The 21,987-nt window shown below is 46.5% G+C and overlaps 1 protein-coding gene across 2 annotated transcripts in view; it reads left to right on the forward strand.

Annotated features, from left to right (window-relative positions):
* The window catches only part of CDH4 (cadherin 4), a 1,009,876-nt gene that overhangs the window by 816,888 nt on the left and 171,001 nt on the right, over positions 1 to 21,987 (forward strand). For both annotated transcript variants that reach the window (XM_077252850.1, XM_077252851.1), the window contains one exon: positions 2,669 to 2,854. In XM_077252850.1, coding sequence (XP_077108965.1) covers positions 2,669 to 2,854 — 186 coding nt within the window. The remainder of the gene's footprint in view (positions 1 to 2,668; positions 2,855 to 21,987) is intronic.

Genomic DNA, 21,987 nt, shown 5'->3' on the forward strand with positions numbered 1-21,987 from the left:
GTGTGTGTGATGGCTGCGTGTGTGTGATGGCTGCGTGTGTGTGTGATGGCTGCGTGTGTGTGTGTGATGGCTGCGTGTGTGTGTGTGTGTGTGATGGCTGCGTGTGTGTGTGATGGCTGCGTGTGTGTGTGATGGCTGCGTGTGTGTGTGATGGCTGCGTGTGTGATGCATTTGTGTCAAAGCTGCATGTGTTTGTGATCTGCGTTTGTGATGCTGCGTGTGTGTGTGTGATGGCTGCGTGTGTGATGCATGTGTTTGTGAGCTGCGTTTGTGATGCTGCATGTGTATGTGTGATACAGCGTGTGTGTGTGATGGCTGCGTGTGTGTGTGTGATGGCTGCGTGTGTGTGTGTGATGGCTGCGTGTGTGTGTGTGATGGCTGCGTGTGTGTGTGATGGCTGCATGTGTGTGTGATGGCTGCGTGTGTGATGCATTTGTGTCAAAGCTGCATGTGTTTGTGAGCTGCGTTTGTGATGCTGCATGTGTATGTGTGATACTGCGTGTGTGTGTGTGATGCTGCATGTGTGTGAGCTGCGTGCGTGTGTGAGCTGTGTGCGTGGGTGTGAGCTGCGTGCCTGTGTGTGCTGCGTGTGTGAGCCGTGTGTGTCAGCGTGGGTGTGAGCTGCGTGCCTGTATGTCATTATACAGTATGGAGAACTGTGGCCATTATACAGTATGGAGCATCATGTGCAGTCATTATACAGTATGGAGCATCATGTGCGGTCATTATACAGTATGCAGCATCATGTGCGGTCATTATACAGTATGGAGCATCATGTGCGGTCATTATACAGAATGGAGCATCATGTGTGGTAATTATACAGTATGCAGCATCATGTGTGGACATTATACAGTATGGAGCATCATGTGCGGTCATTATACAGTATGTAGCGTCATGTGCAGCCAGTATACAGTATGGAGCGTCATGTGTGGTCATCGTACAGTATGGAGCATCATGTGTGGCCATTATACAGTATGGGGCACTGTGTGGCCATATTTTTTTGTTTATAATTATTGTATATGAAACGGTGTGATCGGCAGTGCTAAATGGGTGTGGTTGGGACGTGGATATGGGTGTGACTAATTATGAATGGGTGTGGTCAGAGGTGTGGCCTAAAATTTGCCGCGGCGCGCTTCGCGCGCTGAAAACTTTATCCCTCTTTCCCATCTTCAAAAGTTGGGAGGTATGCTATTGCTTGCCCCCAGGAACAGGAGATGAAGCCCTTTCAGTGCTGGACCCGGCACGCAGGTACCCGTGGTCCTGTCGCCCCCTTTACCATTATGCACCCCTATCTTAGAAGCACCCCCACCACTATTGACCATGTAATCACATTATAGCCAAGTGTCCTTCTGTCAGTTTTGCAAAGCTCTCCAAATCTTAGTGGGACTCATTCCCTATAAGAAGAAAATAAAAATATATTACCGTAAATAAATTATCTTTTATCAATTCTTGTGGGATATATTATGTTAAAAATATATGTACATATTGCTAAATTCAATTGTGGGTGTTATGGATTGATACATCCGGTATGACTCCCAGACAGTTAATTAGGCTTCTTCTGTGTTTGCTGTAGCTGATGGGCAGGGAAAAGTGATATATTAATGGTACTTGTTGACTTCCCACTCAGGTTGAAGAAGATGTAAGGCAGTATTCCTGTCCTCGTTGTCCCTTTTGGGGTTTATTAAATATTCTATGTATTCTGGAGTAGTGGGAAGAACGTGTGGGCTTGCTACAGATTTATCATTTGCCTTATTGCTCTTTCTATGTATTTCACAACCCTTTTTTCTGCTATATGGTGGCCTGTTACTACTATAGCAGTGCACATAAAAAAAAATAAGTTCTATATGCGGTGGTGAATCTTTTTTTGTACAAGGGTTTGTATTTTTATAAAATGTTTAACGCTTTCAATAAAAAAAAATGTAGTTATGTTTTTGTAGGAATACAAAATAGGGAACCTATTCTTATACTTTACTGTAGCACAAATTTGCAAATCAAAAAAGATAAGAAAATATATATTTTTAACACTTTGGCCACGATTCATTAAACCTGCCACTTAATGAATATTATCAATGGCATGCAACTTCCCAGAAATGCTACTCCAGTCAGAGATTGGAGTAATTGTGTTGGATCCCTCATTTGGGACTTCTATTATTTAGCTGGAGCAGAGATCATCTGGTGGAGGAGCCTTACATCTGTGCCTTCCATGTCGGCTGAACCCGCCAATATCGACATGTTCGGCCAGTGATCTAATGGGTTTCAGGGCTCCGACCGACAGATGAGATAAGCCGCCGGACGGCGTGTCTGTTGGCGGCTCTCTCATAGGGAACACATGAGCGCTCAGCCGACGAGCAGTCCTGTGTATGGGAAAGTTGGTCGAAATGGCCGTTAGTCGAATGATCCGCCAAGCATTGCTCTTCCGACAGCCATCTAATGTGTGTGGCCAGCTTAAGACCTACATACTGTATTGCCAGGGGCCTGCCTGTCTTGCAAAAAAGGGCTGTCATGGGAATCTCATTGGTGGCCATTCTAATTCTGCTTATTACTTCCTTTGTGTAATTATTTTGTGTTTGACTCTTTTATGTTTTTATATTTAGTTCTTTATTCAGTTCTAATTCTCTACATTTCTTTTCCCCTTTCCTCTCTCCCCAAATCTACGTGATATCCACAGTCCCATCAGCAGCGAGGCAAACGGGACCGTCCATCCGAGCATCCTCCGACCCAGAGTGGTACTCTGTTACCATGGCGACAACATCGTGATGCTAATGGTCTGAGAAGACAGAAGAGAGACTGGGTGATTCCTCCAGTCAATGTACCAGAGAATTCGAGGGGGCCGTTTCCTGAACAGCTGGTGCGAGTAAGTGTCACCAAACTTCCAGCAAATGCCGGATCATTACATGTCTCAATGCAGCAGAACACAAGCCAGAAGTAGGAATATACCCCTCCACATCCCCCTGTAACAGGACCCATGATCACCAATATAAATGGCCAAATTAACACAGATCACCATCAAGGAAATGTCTCGAAAGACAGACGATAGCAAATATAATTCTGCCTAAACTTTTACAAGCAGATCCACATGGTTTCCAAACCTTTTCATAATGATCAAACTTATAAAAGTTACATCACACAAATTTTTATCTAACTTTATCTGACAGTAGAAGGAAACAAATGCACCAGAGTGCATGAAAACCTAAAGGGTTAAAGTTTGTATAGTCTCTTACTGTCTAGAACTTAGAATTCCTGCACTCATTAGGTTAAATTCAATGGAACCCACTGAGGATCAACCAACAGTGTATTTTGTGTTGGAGTGTATTGGGGGTCTCCCCTGGAAAGATAAGATAAAAGTTAGAATTTTAATTAAGGAGATAAGGCGGTGTCCTAATCGCTTGGCAGCGACTTCCTCTGCTCTCCCCTTTTGCGGTCAGATATTGTATATGTATGGCTAGGTTCAGATACTGATGACTTATGCTTGATATAGATAGCTCATCAATATCTAAGTCCTGGACATCCCCTTTACTTATCTTATAATGAAAAGTGTTATTACATTTTTAATATGCACTCTTTAAAATTGAAATTGTGAAATTGCAATACCAAGAATAAAAAGTCATGAAATGATGGAAATCACAGAATCGATAGACATGTTATGATCACAGAAATCATGAAAAAATAAAATTTTCAAAATGTCTTGATTTACTCATTATAGCATAAAATGAAGAAATCCTCGCACTTACAGCCTTGGCTGCTATCAATGAGGTCATTAATGGTTGTCTGAGGAATGTTCTGCCACGCTGAATGCACTTCGGCAAAGAAATCATCAAGATCCGCTCCTGGCAGCTGCATATTGTAATTGCAGACCAATGATGTCCCAGATGTGCTCGAAGGGAGTCCCTGCAGACAATGAATTCATATTTATGCCAAGGAAGCTGCTCACAGGAGCACAGAGCAACATGCGACCTGGGACAGTTTGGAGAAATGGCTGTACTTCTGGTTACACCACCAAATTAATGCAACTTCAAATCATGCAGCTGCGTTGACAAAAATTAAGTCTCCGAGCATGCCAAAATACTCAGAGGACACTCAAGCATACCCGGGAAAACCCAAGCAATGAGTATACTCGCTCATCACTATTTGTGATAAAATCTCTTCATGGCGTTGCCCTATGGTCTCCAGACCAATCTCCGGCTATAATTGCGTCCATGAGAAATGTGTGACTCATTGCTGATGAGGACAGACCTCCAATCCAGCCTCCGGTTCATACCTGGAGACCACATGGACAATGCCATGAGCAAGCCTACACGTAGGAGCATCATACTGGTTCTACTGCCTGAATTATGGTGTGGCATGTACCGAGGTAGCTGGACCTCTCTAGTCTTCATTACAGGTACACCACCAGCTTGGGGCTTCATTGATCTGGTAGTGGAACCAGTGGTACGGCCATTTCTCCAAAGAGTCCCAGGACCTGTTTCTCAACAGGATGTAACCAGTTGTGAGAACCCTAAGAGGCCTTAATGTCCTACCATGGCCTGCAGTGTCTCCAAACTTGTCTCCCATCACGCACATCAGGGATGTCATTGATCGGCAATTGCACAGGTAGCTGCCAGCAGATGATCTGGATAACTTGCCCAAGTGCATTCAGCTTGGCAGAACATTCCTCAGACAACCATTAATAGCCTCATCAATAACAGACAAGGCTGTAAGTAAATCAATATGTTTTGAAAATTTTCTTTCCATTTTTGTATCATTTGCAGATCATTAACATCTCTATCCATCCTGTGATTTCCATAATTCCACGACTTTTCATTCTTGGTGCTGCAAGGAAAATGTTGAGGATTGTACTTTGAGTCCTAGTCATCAATTCTGGGGTTTTGTATAACAGCCTTGATCCAGTGTGGGTTTGGGTTGGAGTAAGATTTTCCAAATTAATGTATGATAAATTAACCACGGCCACTGAAAGTTGCTTTTCTGCTCTTCTCTCTGCAATAGACAGATGCTGTGCCTAGGGAAAGTGTACTGCTGCACCCTCTAGTGGCTGAAAAGGAATATAGCAACACAATATGCAAGATTTGTTGCTTCCTATAAAACCTTAAGGCCAAGTTCACATGATATTTTATTCTCATGCCCAGGCTTGGACTGGCCCATAGGGTAACAGGGGAATCCCCCCGGTGGGACCTCAACCCCACTGTATGGGCAATACTTGGAATAATTCATTTGATTCACTCTACAGAAAAAAAACAGCATATCATCATTCATTAACCAAACTACCCAGTTTATTATTATATAGAGATATAGGTAAATTTGTGAATGAGGGTAGCGTAATATTTGTGTGCAGGTGAAAAGTGGGCCCCCCAAAGTCAATGTTACTGGTGGGCCCTTGGCTCCCCAGTTTGACACTGCTCATGCCAGTGGCTACATCGGGCTTATATTTGGTGCCCTCGAAAACAGAATTCGGACAGTTTCGATAACGGGGCCATTGAGTATAATGATGCAGGTAGAGTTATAGGGTGTTCTGTGGGATAACTATTTTGGCCGTATATGCCTATTTGAGGCAGACACCAAAATGTGGTCGATTGCATCGTGAAGCCCACCCCGAATAGGCGCATATGGATCGCCCCCATGGGGCCGTGGGGTACTCGGTACCGGGTCCTGCAGTTCACAGGGGGATGTCACTGTGGCTGACCCGGTCCGTGGCCCTGGGACGTCCGTGTAAAAGGGAAAGGTCTTTGAAGGGATAAAGTTTGTGTTTGTGACTGCACCTGTGGTATTCGGTCAGGGTGACCGACGCTGCTTTAAGGGGTCCACTGGTGTGATGTTATGGCAGCTAGATGGTATACCTTTCCACAGGTGAAGTATATCCCCAGGGCTCCTGGTGTGTGGATGGTGAGAGGCGCAGAAAAGAGCGAGGACACAAGGTTGCAGTCTCTTTACCTTTACTGAAGACTTCAGCATCCACAGTCCAGGGCACCAGATCACAGGGCAGGCAGAGTCCGGCCGGTTTGGAGGCAAGTCCAGAGTCCCCTTGTCCAGGTGCAAATCAGTAGCCTTCCCTTGTGCTGCAGTGGTGTAGTTCCTTACTGCCTATGGCTTCACATAAGAGTCTCACAGATGTAGTGTCTTTCTCTCTGTCCCCTGTAGTCGGATAGGACAAACCTGTATGACTGGTGGCTTGAGGCTGTTTATAGGGACTCTAGCACGCCCCAGCCTCTGAGGGTTGCCACCGTACCTCCTGGGTGTAGGGCGGACAGGTAACTTGCAATTAGCTGTCCTGCCGGTCTCTGGAACAAAGCATAAAGGTCCTTACTCCCTCGGTGTTCTGGCCACCGGGATTCTGCGCCTCAGAAGGAGGCAGCCTGTGTAAGGCTGGTCCCCTTCTGGTATACTCTCCTGCGCTACGACTTCCTTCACGCTCGCTGCAATACAGTTCTGCCTTCTGTGTGTCTCATTCTGGGAGCTGCAGCTCTGAGGGCATGCACAGCTCCTTTAACCTTCCATCCTCCTCAGACTCTGGTCTGGAACTTTCTACCAGAACTCCTATCTGGAACTCACTACTTTCCCTACAGACTACCAGTTATATATATATATGGGGAGTGACCTAATAAATAGGAGCAGAAGCTCCCCCTGGTGGTCTGGAGTGTGAAATGTGTTGCATGTTTGTGATACCTGGATGCAGTTATCCTTCTTTGCCTCCAAACGTAGCATCACTCTCCCCGAGAGGAAAGCAATACCACTGTGACGACCATGACCTTGGGGCGCCGCACATACGGCTGAAAATGATGTTCAACCGAGCACACATTGACTCCTTCTGCATCATTACAGTCAATGGCCCCGTCAACACATACACCCAAATCCTCTTTTCAGGGTTTCAGATGTAAGCTTCAAAAGAGCCATTGACAGGAGGGTGAACATAACTTTAGACTACATTTATTTGGCAAAGAAATATCCCTTGCTGGCAGTTCTAGCTCTAAATTCATTTATTTGAGACTAAAAATTATTTTTGGAATTGGGTTTCATAAAAACAAAATTGCACTGTTTCTATTTTACAGCCTTTCCCCCCCCCCCCCGGTACATTCAACGTTGATGTGGTCTGTGGTCATAAATCAGCTGAGAGCCGATCAGAAAAAGACAGATAGAAGAGTTAGAAATCATCTGAATGAGCTCACTGATAAGATTCTCAGAAATTCATTCTGCAACCAGTGCAACACAAAGGCTCCAAAAAGCAAATGTTGCCATTTTTTATGAAATCCAATGCGAAATAATCGTCCCAAATACATTTGATAAAAGACGTGTAATACCGACGATTTTGACTAACCATCTAATGAAGTATTGCGGACTCCTGACATTAACCCAGCCAATTATGTCAGGAAATATAAGGATCAGTTGGTTGAGATTTAGTCGCTCGATCCTTTTTTCCAGTGGGACCCAAGTCCTGCAAACCTGCTCCTACCAGGGTCTTGTAAATCTTTTTGCTCAGCCCTAGTCCCAATCAGAGCGTTGACGTGTACAATAAATTATATCATATTCTGATAGTTCCTTGTCTTCTCTGTTATGAGCAGTTCTGCCAGGTGTTTGCGGACACAGACAGAAGAGTCCTCTGTGCAAGAGCAATACATGGGCCCTTTGGAGTCCAGTAGCTCATAATAATGCACAATACCACCTGCTTTGGAGGTTTCCCCCCTCACCTCTTGGGCCCTAGGGTGCACCAAAGGTATGTCTTCCCCTTGAGTTCTATACCTGCCACAATAAAAACCAACTGGCAGGATAAATTCCAAGTGATGTCTACCAGTGCCCGTAGCAGTGACAATTATAGGCTGCGATGTCATGAATAGAATTAAGGAGCAAGATCGTGTCTCGCTCTATGTCTAGATCATCTACGCCATTATGTCTTTATTTATTAGGGCCCCGAAGTACAGGGGAAACAGAGCAGGACTCGCTCCTCCAATGTCACCTCATTGAACCAGCTCGGGGCAATGTTTGCACGGTTCGGAGGAGACGGTCCTGAAGGTAACATAGAAGAACACAAGGAAACAGTTTGTAGTTTTCATGCTCGATCAGCGAAGGGGCGATAAGTGGAAAAGATTTGTCAGAATCACACCCTAGACATTGCGCAGGTGACTCTGTTCATTACGTGCAATAAACACTTTAATAATCCAGAACAGACCGCGCTGGAGAACTGATTTTCTGTCATTACCGACCCGTATTTCCTGGCATCAACAATAAGACCATGACAGAGTCAACGAGCTGAGCTGCTGCAGCGCTCCACCTCACCCCACCGCCACTGCCTACCTGTTAGTGACTGGAGCCCCTATGGCTAAAAGAACGTATTAAGCAGCCAGCTATGGGCACCACCTGCAGCGTCTTAACTCTGATGTTTTCTTGGCCCTGGCTTATTTGTCACCAACCCCGTCAGGTCTTTGACCCATATGCGGCTTCCCGCGGTCAGGTCAGGAAGAAGAGCTCTGTGTGAGCTGAGATCTAATCAGTTCATGGGCTGCTCTTTAATGGTCTGGAAAGGGAAGGAAGACAAGGAAATCTGTCTATTCCCCAACATCTAATCTTAAACCTAGATTCTAGAAACTGACACAAGGACGGGAGGAAGGAGGATCTGACACGGCCAGCAGCTGACAGCTGGGTGTTAAATGGAAGTACAGCTAAAATATGAGATCTGAAGGCACAAGCGGTGTACAATATAAAGGGGCTGACCACTAAAAACGGCCATATCTCACCGCAGCCTTATCAGAAGCTTAACGCAAGATATTGATAAGGAAACACAAGGTTCCTGGAAGAAGTTGAGTGGTTAGATTGATATTTCTCTTTGTAGATTCATACGATCGTTTTTCTCTCATCCGAGAAAATTGGTTAAATTATACTAATCACACTCTAATCATAGTTTGATCAGAGTTTCTCCATCTCCGTGAAAATCGAATACGATTTTTTCCATGGACCCATAGAGTCGAATAGGCGAATGCCATCAATTCCCGGAGGCAAATCGTGCATGCTGCAAAATTTTACTTGGACTGACTCATTCCGAGCAAAGAAATCAGATATGTGCACAGCCCCATAGAATAACATGGGGACAAGTAATAAGACAAAACTACGGACAGCACTCGGGTGAATTTTACGGTTGTGTGCAAGAGCCCTCAATGGTAAAATAGCCACTGGAGTGACCAGCTAATCCCTGATGCCACCCTCCTAAAATGGTCAATTCATATGCTGACGATTTCTGCAATTTCTGTTCCTTTCATCTCACTATGGTTATTTTATCCGCAAGAACGAGGCAGAAGTGGAAATTTTTGCAGCAAATCTGATTCCCCTAAATAGTGCTCCAGGTATGAGGATTTCACAAAAGTGCAGCACACAAATAATATATTGAACCCTCCAGGCCTCTACCTTACCCTCATACCTTACAGATCCCCCTTTCTAACACTTCCCGCGTCCCCCCCCCCCCCCCGTTTCTTCACTTACAGCTCTGATCACTGGAAACACGGATTTCTGTATATTTTTTACCTGGAAACCCCGTATAAGAGTAAGGTCGCAAGACAGCTTTTTTTTTCCATCCGAGAAAAATGGTCATATTATGCTAATCAGAGTTTGATCGGAGTGGGATCCATTTTTTTTTCAAGTGGAGAGAAAAAAAAAGTTTATCCACCTTCTCCGTTCAGTCTGAGAAAATTGGATCGCACTCGGATGCCATCCTTCTCCGATGTTTTCCATGGACCCATAGACTTGCGTTGCTGATTTTTATTCGATTCTCAGATCAAAATTGAACATGTAATTGATTTTTTCAGACGGAGGTCCTGCACCTTCCCGCATCGTCACATATCCCCAGTGCTGAGAACCTGCAGAGGAATTTACATACCTAGGTGTGAATTATATTAGCAGCTTGTCTTATAACACCGCATGTTTAGAAGCCGTCAACTGCAGGTTGCAATCACAGAGACGCAGAAGAGTTAACCCTTGAGATCAGGTCTGTATCCGCCGCACTGTAACATCATCAGACCCCCTTAGAATACAATTCCCTCACTCTCTCGCGCTTGCGAGCCCATCGCTGACATTTCTCCGTAGTGCAAATTGCAGTCACAGCATAATTTCTGATTCCTTTCTCTGCTGCAGCGAGGCCTTCCCAGTAATTATACATATTGTATTGATACCAAATCCTGCCCTGGGGGAATATATATAGTGCCCCTGCCAGTGCCTGCAGGACTGGAAGAAATCAGTCATTTAACGTCCCGGCTGTCTAATAATATGCAATTAAATCAGTAAAGAGGCATCGTGAAAACTTTTATTGCTAAGATGGACTATTTCCTTTTCACTCCCCTCTCTTCATCTTGATCATACTTATAGGGATTATTTTATTCTAGTGTCAGGGACAATTTCTCTGCCATCTCTGCTGCGGCCGCTCCCTCCGGCAGATCCCTTCCCCCCCCACTTCCTCGGCTATGTATTAATGCAGCAGGGCAGTTCTCGGAGACTCGCTGTAGTATGCCTAGATAATTTGCTGGCGAACATTCAATTAGAATATATTAATATTTTAGATTTCCCTCATTAATTTGCTATCTGGAGATTTAACTTAGTCCTGGGGTATGCAGCCAGGGGTTGTGTGGGCAGCGTGTTGTTTGATGTGCCTACCTGTCATTCACCCGTGAGCAGAATGCCGTATGCAGAAATGGCAGGATGAGGTCATTAACCTTTTCATTTCTTTTGCTCGTAAAGTCAGGCAAGCTCACGTTATGTGGATACAATAAGTGTCTCTGATGTTTTTATTTTTGCCAAGTTTTTGAATACGATCTGACTTCTTTCTGAGATGGATTGGACAGGGTTGGGCCCTGTGTACCACATTCATATTCAGTGGCCAATAACCACGCAATTTACTGGTAATACCTTAGTTTTGCCTACAAACTTGTCCTTCGCCCCTTGGTAGCTGTGGCTTTTTGCTACACGTTGCAGCCGCCACGTGGACCCAACTCACTGAAGCTTAAACTAATTCTGATCATGATAAGCTGACACAGGTATGAGTCCAGTACATGCGCCAGCTCAACAAGATAAGGGCAGGATTTTCTGCTCATAAAACAGCAAGTGGAGATCTTGAAGATGGCGAAAAGTTGAAAATTTTCATAAAAATTGATTGTCCACAACTGTGACAACCCCTTCTCAATCCTTGTAAACCAATAAGGCCGGGGTCACACTTGCAACTGCAATGCGAGAAACTTGCAAGAGCCTCTCGCCTCAGTACCCGGCACTGTCGCTGGCACTCAGGACTGGAGTGTGCAGCTGAATGTATTTCTATGCAGCTGAACGCTCCGGTCCCGAGTCTCGGCGGCAGTGGCGGGTGTTGAGGCGAGAGACTTGCGCGACTTTCTCACATTGCAGTTGCAAGTGTGACCCGGCCTAACACTTATTCTCACCTCCGCTGCCATTCCAGATGTATCGGCACTAGCTCTCCCTGTGACCAATCAGAGCTAGGTTCACTCTCCCCACCTTCAGACAAATCACATACATCCAGAAGAAGCAAGAGCTGCTGCTGCTCTCAATTCCTCCAGGTGTATGGCCCACACTGCCAGTTCACAGACATGTCAGTAACACACTTATGTCAGTTGTGCTCAACTTGTAATCACCCTGTGTGAGATCAGAGTAGGTTCTCATTATATCTCACACAGGAGTAGCTCAGAACAGACTACTCCTGTGTTAGATGTAAAGACAGCCCTGACATCATCTCACTGCAGAGCAATTACAAGTTGATTGAGCACAAGAGACATAAGTGTGATTACTGACATACTCAGATAAACTTAGCAGCACTGCCCCATCCCCCATACTGACTCATGCTGGAAGTTAGACCAAATCAGAACTGTATCATTCATCTCGCACAATGAGAAGCCTGCTCTAAGCTATTTTGGGGGCGTGTTCTTCTTTCCTTTGAGTGTTGCTGCCTGCTTATGATTGGTCAGCCTCATACAGGGAGAAAAAGTACACACCCCCAGTAAAAACTGTCTGATAACACCCACTCAGAATTAACTAAAAGTTAACTCATTAGGTACAAAATACTTTGATTGCTAATATCTCCACAATGGAGAGGCAGAATTGAAAGAAAAAAATATTATTCCGCTCTGCAGCCAATATTTTATTGTGTTTCCAGTTCAATCTGAAAAAATTGGTGAAATGTCTTCTTTAAGAGAATATATTTATTGTCTTCAGCAGGTTATCTATTTATGTGATCACTAGGGATGGGGGTACTGTGACTACAATTACTATGCAGGAATAATATATATCTACCTCAATCTAACAACAAGGACCTTCACCTTCTAATGAAGTCAGATAAAAGCTGCTGTCATTGATTCAGGTGTAGTAACCGCCAGTACAATAATGACACCATGGTCGCTGTCCAGCATTGGGTTCACTAATTGCACATCTCCAACACTCGGTAGCCGGCTCAGTGCTGGCTACAGATAACTGCTACAAATCCAATTTTTTTTTTTGTATTAACTCCCGTTGGGTGTCTGTGCATTTAATTTCCTGCTTAGCTTGGAGTTGATTGGATGGCGTGCAGATAAGTCGCTCTCCTCCGGCTGCCTGGAACAACAGGATGTGCTTGCACATCTCTCTTTCATTTTATTACTGCATTTAATGTTTTAAAGACGCCTCTCGCATCTGCCCCCGTGTTTAATCGTCCTGTCAGCTCACTTTGCTGATGAGCGATTTTCTAGATCTGGGATTTGATACTACGCGGGTTGTGCGATTTATTTACAGAAGGAAGTTGTTTCGCCTGTTCACCAAATGTTGTGTTAAAGGCATCTGGTGTTGTCATTTTTTAGCAGTTTTTTTAAGCAGAAAATTTGCTCATTTGGAAAAACATTTAAGGGTTTGTGTAGCTGTCAAGCGGTATAAATTGGACATGTGTTATAGCTATGTGCACCCAGCCTCTGCCCTGAGACTCTACTTGCTCAGGAAGATTGGATTAGTTTTTTTGACTGATGTTTTATGGGTCGTTTCCTCGGATGATGAAAAAGTTTATTTACTACCTACGTGCAATAACCATAGCAAGAAATAGGAAATATAATGCATTGTGTAACATATAGATTAGTAAATGGTAACTGTGCTGTGTTTGCAGATAACATACCACCATCGGGTGAGAACATTCCGTCCCCCGTGTGCCTCGAGATATATACAGAGGCATGCAACATGACATTCATCACAGGCAGGACGGCCATCAGAGCACTGTACCCTCCTATTTTAGGTCGGTCTCACCCCATTTGCATACTTCCAGCTACATTCCGACTAGACATGTCCGGTCTTACTCGATACACTTGCATTGAGCGAGGCCGCGCACATCTAGTCGACATGTGCCAGTGCCGACACCGAACAAGGAAATATTCAGCATTCTCGATATACTGAACACAAGTGCATTTTCCATGGTCCATGATTAGGTCCTAATGTCATCATTACATAGAGCTTCTAGCCTGTCATGTCTTCAGCAAGGACAGCTGTCTTCCCTGTTTTTTCTCTATGGGAGATTGGAAGTGTCAACCCTTTGAATGGTACAATATGACATTAAATGGTCAGATTTTGATTCCCCTGGGTCAAGGGCAGACATTCTTTGGTGCAAACTGTTTAGCCGCACAAGGGCCCAAAAGGTAAGGACCCATACCACGAGAAGCTGCAAAGATCTGATATACTGTTCTTGCACAGAGGCCCTCTTCTGTCTGTGCCTGCCTTGTACTCTGCCATTTTTTTAAAGTTGTTGATGATATGTAAAGTAAGGATGGTGACTCAGTGCACAGTTGGCCCTGGAGCTTTGCAGCGCTGGGGTCCTGGGATCAAATCACACCAAGGAACAGATCTGCTAGGAGTTTGCATGTTCTCTTCATGTGGGTTTTCTTCAAATACTCTGATTTCCTCCCACACTTTAAAGACATACTGGTAGTAAATTTAGATTGTGAGCCCCAATGGAGACAGCGATGATGTCTGTACTGTGGAATATGATGGTGCTATGTAAGTGAGTAAAATAAATCATCTTGTATCTATTACAACATTATTGCTTTTAAGATTAACATTCACATCTATCTCTGTCCCTAATGGGGCTCACATTCTTGTCCCCTTATCTTGAACTTCCACAACACAATAGACTCAAATTTACAAGAGCCCAAAAAGTGATGCATTTGAAGTGTGGTAAAACAGACAGAAAACATAAAGACTGGAAATAGAAATTTCCTTGGGCCGAAGTTGAACCCAGGACCTCAGCCAACCGCTGTTAATCACTGAGCCACTTGTTTTTTCAGTATTTCTGTTCCTGAATATTTACCAGTGGTGAAGAGCTTACTTCTTCATAATTACCTGTGCTGTAAAGATAACATTGCAGCAGGCAATCACAGATTCATCTGGCCCAGAGTAATGGCTGTGAGATGCAAAGCTTCTGTTAACCCCTTTTCAGCAATATGTTGGGTAAAAACCAAGTGCAGATTGGTTGCCCCCTCCCCTCTCAAGCTGACAGGGAGGTTTCAGGGAGATTAGTGTGAGATGCTGAGAAGGAGAGAAGCAGCAGACAGAATCCCAGACAGTCAGGCTCAAACCGCAAGATCTCCAACTTCAGACACATCACTGACGTCTCCTGCAGCTTCCCACATGATGACTAGCAAGACAAGTTGTTCTGGCGAAATGCTCAAGCACCATATGCTGCTACTTCAACAAACTCCTATCTGATGTGAGATGGATTTAGATCCAAGTACAGTATATTTATTTAGTAAAAGTCAGCGCTACAGCAGTGGGGCCTATTTTGGGTCATCCATTGTCAGATTTGTTAGGGTTGGTTAGCAGGCAACCACAATAATCTACACGGGTCACTTACATGTGTGTTATGGAGCGGCCCCCAGACGCAGGACAGCGGGGTACTCGGATCCGGGTCTCTTGGTTCTGAGGATGTCACGGTGGCCCGACCCGGTCCGTGGTCCTGCTAAGGGGCGCCCAATAAAAGGTGTAGGTGGTGGTGTAGGTCGCAGTAAATAACGAGGACACAGGGTTGCAGTCTCTTTACCTCTTTACTGAAGGCTTCGGCATCCACAATCCAGAGCACTGCTAACAGGGCTGGCTGAGACCGGCCGGTCCGAAGGCACATCCAGAGTTCCCTTTGCAGGTGGAAATCAGTAGCCTTCCTACTAGCGCCTGGGTGTTGTAGTACTTCCCTGCTGAGCACCACGGGATAGTCCTCACAACTGTCGTGTATGTTTCTGTTCTTTCCCTCCGTCCCCCAGGTGATATGGATAGGACGCACCCGTATGACGGGGTAGGCCTGGAGTTATTTTATAGGGACCCTAGAGACGCCCCTCTCCCACAATTGCCTCCGTTGTCTTCATTAGGTGAATTAGGTGAGACAGCCAACCTAAAATTAACTGCCCTGCCGTTGGTTTGAAGTAATGCTTGGAGCCCAATACTTCCTCGGCGTTCCGGCCACCGGCTACGCGCCTCAGTAGGATGTTGCCGATCTCGGGGCACGACTCCTACTGGTTCTTTCGCCGTTGTGCTGTGATCTCGTTTCTCACTTCTCCACAATATACTTCGCTTCGTGTCCTTTCTTTAGATGCCGCTGCAATCAAGTGCAGGCGCGGCTCCGTAACGATCTGTCCTTTCGCTAGGCCTCTGTCAGGATCCCACCCCTGACAGGGACCCCCCCTGGATCTTCCCAAGCAACGCTCTTCTCTCACTAGATGTTACCTGGGCAAAACCCAGTCAGCTTCTCTCTAACTTCCTATCCAACCCCCAGTTTTACCAAAGTGTGAGGAGTGGCCTAATACATAGGACCCTTTGCTCCCCCTGGTGGCCGGAGTGTGAAGTGTAATGTGTGACTGTGATACCTGGTCAGGTGAACTCCTTTAGTGCAATCAGACGTACCATCACTCCCCTTAGTGGCGGAGCGACAGTACTGCAAGTGCAGCGCCCCAGAGTCCTGGTCGTTGCAGTACTGATGCTCCGCCGCTAAGGGGGGCTATGGTACGTCTCATGGCACTGAAGGAGTTCTTCTGACCAGGTATCACAGACACCAATACACTTCACAGTCTGGCCTCCAGGGGGAGCTAAGGGTTCTATGTATTAGGCCACTCCTCACAATCTGGTAAAACTGGGGGTTAGGCAGGAAGTTAGATCAGAAAGCTGACTGGGTTGGAACCAGGCAACACCTTGTGGCAGAGGGTGTTGTAGGGGAAGATTCAGAGGGGTCCCTGTCAGGGGTGGGATCCTGACAGAGGCCTAGCAAACAGAGAGAACGTTACGGGACCGCGCCTGCACCTGATCGCGGCGGTACCCTAAGAAAGGACAAGAAGCGAGGTATATTGTGCTGAGTGAGAAACGAGATCAACGCAACAAGGAGAAATACCAGTGGGAGTCGTGCTGTAAGATCGAGGCAACATCCTACTGAGGCGCGTAGCCGGTGGCCGGAACGCCGAGGAAGTATCAGGCTCCAAGCAATACTTCAAACCTACGGCAGGACAGTCAGCTATAGGCGGGCTGTCTCTCACCAATCACCTATGAAGACATGGGGGGCACACTAGGAGAAGGGCGACACTAGGGTCCAGGAAGAGCTCCGAGCCTACTCGTCATACGGGTGCGTCCTAGCCATATCATCTGGGGGATGAAGAAGAACATCAGAATCTAGTTGTGAGGGAACACAAGAAACAGACACAACAGTTGTGAGGACTATCCCGTGGTGCTTAGCAGGGAAGGACTACAACACACAAGCGCTAGAAGGTAGGCACAGATTTCCACCTGCAAAGGGAGCTCTGGATGTGCCATCGGACCGACCAGGCTTGCGCAGCCCGGTTAACCGTATTCTGGATTGAGGATCCTGAAGCCTTCAGTAAAGAGGTAAAGGGACTGCAACCTGGTGTCCTCGTTATTTACTGCAACCTGCACCGCACCACCACAACATCATCACCATCACGCACACCTATCATTGTACGCCCCTCAGCAGGGTCACGGACCGGGTCTAGCCACCGTGACAACCCCAGAACAGAGACTCAGAGGCCCGGTACCGGGTACCCCTCGGCCCTGCGGCAGTGGGGGCGCTACACAACGACCAGGACTCTGGGGCGCTGCAGTTACACGTAAGCCTTCTTTTAGTACCTGTACACAGGAGAGTAACGATCAAGGTCACAGAGTTTGGTGCCATGACCGGGCCCCTGCGGGAGGGAGACTGTCAATGCCTACTTCAGCTGGATGTGCATCCGTGGACCTTTACAGTCAGCTGAAGTGTATTGCAGAGCAGGGACCCTCCATCTCCCTGAGCTACAATACACGCCGCCAGCCACTAAGTGGCCGGCAGCTGATGCCAGCATGCCAAGCATTGGTGACGCATGGCAGTGATGTCATGTGTCACCATAGCAGGCACTCTAATATCTGCTGTCGGCCTCTGCACGTGTTGCAGAAGTCCACGTAGCGGAGGAAGGTGAGTAGAATGTTTGGGGTTTTTTATGCAGAGGCAGAACGGGTTGATATATGTCAGAAAGGGGCCCAGGATGAGGGACATACTGTATATACCCGGAAGGAGCACAGGATGGGGGACTTATATGCCTGGAAGGGGCGCAGGATGGACTGACATAAATACCTGGAAGGAACCCAGGATGGGGACATATATACCTGTAAGGGACCCAGAATGGGGGACATATATACCTGGAAGAGTCCCAGGATGGAGGACATATATACCTGGATGAGCCCAGGATGAGGGACATATATACCTGGTAGGGGCCCTGAATGGACTGACATATATACCTGGAAAGGGCCCAGGATGGGGACATATATATCTGGAAGGGACCCATGATGGGGGACATATATACCTGTAAGGGTCCCATGATGGGGGACATATATACCTGAAAGGGTCCAGGATGGGAGACATACTGTATATACCTGGAAGGGGCCCAGGATGGGGGACGTATATACCTGGTAGGGGCTCAGAATAGACTGACATATATAACCGGAAAGGGCCCAGGATGGGGACATATATACTTGGAAGGGACCCAGGATGGGGGACATATATACCTGCAAGGGTTCCAGGATGGGGGACATATATACCTGGAAGGGACCCAGAATGGGGGACATATATACCTGGAAGAGTCCCAGGATGGAGGACATATATACCTGGATGGGCCCAGGATGAGGGACATTTATACCTGGTAGGGGCCCTGAATGGACTGACATATATACCTGGAAAGGGCCCAGGATGGGGACATATATATCTGGAAGGGTCCAGGATGGGAGACATACTGTATATACCTGGAAGGGGCCCAGGATGGGGGACGTATATACCTGGTAGGGGCTCAGAATAGACTGACATATATAACCGGAAAGGGCCCAGGATGGGGACATATATACTTGGAAGGGACCCAGGATGGGGGACATATATACCTGCAAGGGTTCCAGGATGGGGGACATATATACCTGGAAGGGACCCAGAATGGGGGACATATATACCTGGAAGAGTCCCAGGATGGAGGACATATATACCTGGATGGGCCCAGGATGAGGGACATTTATACCTGGTAGGGGCCCTGAATGGACTGACATATATAACCGGAAAGGGCCCAGGATGGGGACATATATACTTGGAAGGGACCCAGGATGGGGGACATATATACCTGCAAGGGTTCCAGGATGGGGGACATATATACCTGGAAGGGACCCAGAATGGGGGACATATATACCTGGAAGAGTCCCAGGATGGAGGACATATATACCTGGATGGGCCCAGGATGAGGGACATTTATACCTGGTAGGGGCCCTGAATGGACTGACATATATACCTGGAAAGGGCCCAGGATGGGGACATATATATCTGGAAGGGACCCATGATGGGGGACATATATATCTGAAAGGGTCCCATGATGGGGGACATATATACCTGAAAGGGTCCCATGATGGAGGACATATACACCAGAAAGGGTCCAAGATGGCAGACATATACCTGGAAGGGGCCCAGGATGGGGGACAAATATACCTGGTAGGGGCTCAGAATGGACTGACATATATAACCGGAAAGGGCCCAGGATGGGGACATATATACTTGGAAGGGACCCAGGATAGGGGACATATATACCTGCAAGGGTTCCAGGATGGGGGACATATATACCTGTAAGGGACCCAGAATGGGGGACATATATACCTGGAAGAGTCCCAGGATGGAGGACAATTACCTGGATAGGCCCAGGATGAGGGACATTTATACCTAGTAGGGGCCCTGAATGGACTGACATATATATCTGGAAAGGGCCCAGGATGGGGACATATATATCTGGAAGGGACCCATGATGGGGGACATATATACCTGAAAGGGTCCCATGTTGGGGGACATATATACCTGAAAGGGTCCCATGATGGAGGACATATATACCAGAAAGGGTCCAGGATGGGAGACATATACCTGGAAGGGGCCCAGGATGGGGGACATATATACCTGGTAGGGGCTCAGAATGGACTGACATATATAACCAGAAAGGGCCCAGGATGGGGACATATATACCTGCAAGGGACCCAGAATGGGGGGTCATATATACCTGGAAGAGGCCCAGGATGGGGGACATTACAGCATAATGAAGGTTGGGTAAACACATATGCCTTTCTTTACAATTTAGAACACTACAGGGCCCAAACATCTGACCAACATGCAGAGGGTGGGGGGTGGCAGGTCCAAATTTTGCACCGAGGGCCCATCAGACTCTAGTTACGCCACTGGCTACCACAATTCTAACCCCTACGCCATGCTGCGATATATAGATTACGAAAAGCTTTTTGATGTACATGTTGTATATTATACTATTCCATAGGAAATATTCTTTTCTTCAGTAGTTTGACAAGATGTAGTAGGGCTTTGGAGGTTTGACCAGTGCAGGGCGCAGATTCCAGCTCTGACCAGTGTAAGCCATACTCGAGGATATCTTCTGGGGGATCCGGACCTTGCCAGGTGGTGACTGGCAACTGTGTAGAACAGACTCTCTGCTGAGGCATGCCACGTGGTCTCAGCAGTGTCTCTGGAGCATGTCTGCCACACTCTCTTCCCTGGCGCTGAATTTCCTTGTGGTTTGGAGCATAGGGCTTTTTTATCAGGGAAGTCCTTACTGAGGGTCACCTGATCTGGTCCAGCACACAAGGTCATACCACCTGCAAATCTTCCAGCACACTTTGGTTCCGCTTGATATCAGCTTGCCAGCACATGGCAGTCTCTCCTCAATAATGGCACATCGTGCATTAATTTTCCAGAGGTCTCATGGCTTTTTGTTACAAGTGTAATTAACTATCTGTTGGAACCTCCCTATTTCAAACTTCCTAGTTCTGACTCTGCATTCTGACAATTCTTTGCCATCTCGCTATATCAGCCAGCAGCCATTCCATGGATGCAACCCAGGGGGCCTTTGTAAGTCAACATCTCTTTAGAAGATTAAAAGGATGAAGGCCTGGGTTTCAGCTTGGACTTGCTAGACATGTGACTTGCACAAAGCCTGGTTTGGCTGTGGAAGCCCTTTTAGGAGCTGCCAGCCTTCCACTGACCATACTCCATTACTCTTGCAGGGTTTAGTGTTGATGTACTTGTAATAGCCAATCTTAATCCATCCAAAAATTTACAAACTTATTTTTCCATGATGTACCACCACTTGATGATCTTCTTGTGTGAGGCATGATGTTATGGGTCATGTGGTGGAGTCTTGAAAAAAAGAGATACTTCTCTCTGTGGTGCCGTATCAAGTAGTTTCCCCTGGTTTTGTGACGCTGCTCTTGAACTTGGTTTATTGTTCCAACTAGGGTTGAGCGAAACGGATCGTTCATTTTCATAAGTCGCCGACTTTTAGCAAAGTCGGCGTCTCATGAAACCCGACCCAATCCCTGTGTGGAGTCGGCCATGCGGTACGCGACTTTCGCACCAAAGTCGCGTTTCAATGATGCTAAAAGTGCCATTTCTCAGCCAATGAAGGTGGACGCAGAGTGTGGGCAGCGTGATGACATAGATCTCAGTCCCCACCATCTTACAGAAGGGCATTGCAGTGATTGGCTTGCTTTCTGCCGCGTCACAGGGGCTATAATGGGGCGTTCCCGCCGACCGCCATCTTACTGCTGCTGATCTGAGCGTAGGGAGAGGTTGCTGCCGCTTCGTCAGAAGCAGGGAGAGCGTTAGGCAGGGTACATAAAGCCACAAACTGCTTGTGCTGTAGCGATTTCCACTGTCCAATACCACCTTTTATTTGCAGGGACAGTGGAAGCTACATTTTTTTTTCCTCAGCGCTGTAGCTCATTGGGCTGCCCTAGAAGGCTCCCTGATAGCTGCGTTGCTGTGTGTGTACGCCGCTGTGCAAACCAACTGCTTTTTTCAAAGCACAAATCCTGTTGTTCCTTCCTTTCTGCACAGCTATTTTGTTTGTCCACACTTTTGTGTGCAGCAGTCCTTTTTATAGCTGCCTGCCATACTTTTCTGAGATTACTGCAGGGAGATAAAGATTGGCAAGTCTGCCTCTGTGCCAGTGCTGTGTGTGGCATCTGTCTCTCATTGTGTGCCACAGAAAACCTAGTGTGTAATATTGTTTTGTTTTTTTTTTTGTTTTGTTTTTTTTTAATTCTCCCTGAAAAAAAATAAAAATAAATGGTGGGAGATAAAGATTGGCAAGTCTGCCTCTGTGCCAGTGCTGTGTGTGGCATCTGTCTCTCCTTGTGTGCCACCGAAAACCAGTGTGTAATACTGGGCCATTTTTTTTTGGGGGGGGGGGTAAATTCTCCCTGTTAAAAAAAAAATTAATAGTGGGAGATAAAGATTGGCAAGTCTGCCTCTGTGCCAGTCCTGTGTGTGGCATCTGTCTCTCATTGTGTGCCACCGAAAACCAGTGTGTAATACTGGGCCATTTTTTTGGGGGGGTAAATTCTCCCTGTAAAAAAAAAATTAATAGTGGGAGATAAAGATTGGCAAGTCTGCCTCTGTGCCAGTCCTGTGTGTGGCATCTGTCTCTCCTTGTGTGCCACCAAAAACCAGTGTGT

The sequence above is a fragment of the Ranitomeya variabilis genome, chromosome 4, assembly GCF_051348905.1.
Source record: "Ranitomeya variabilis isolate aRanVar5 chromosome 4, aRanVar5.hap1, whole genome shotgun sequence".
Lineage (NCBI taxonomy): Eukaryota > Metazoa > Chordata > Amphibia > Anura > Dendrobatidae > Ranitomeya > Ranitomeya variabilis.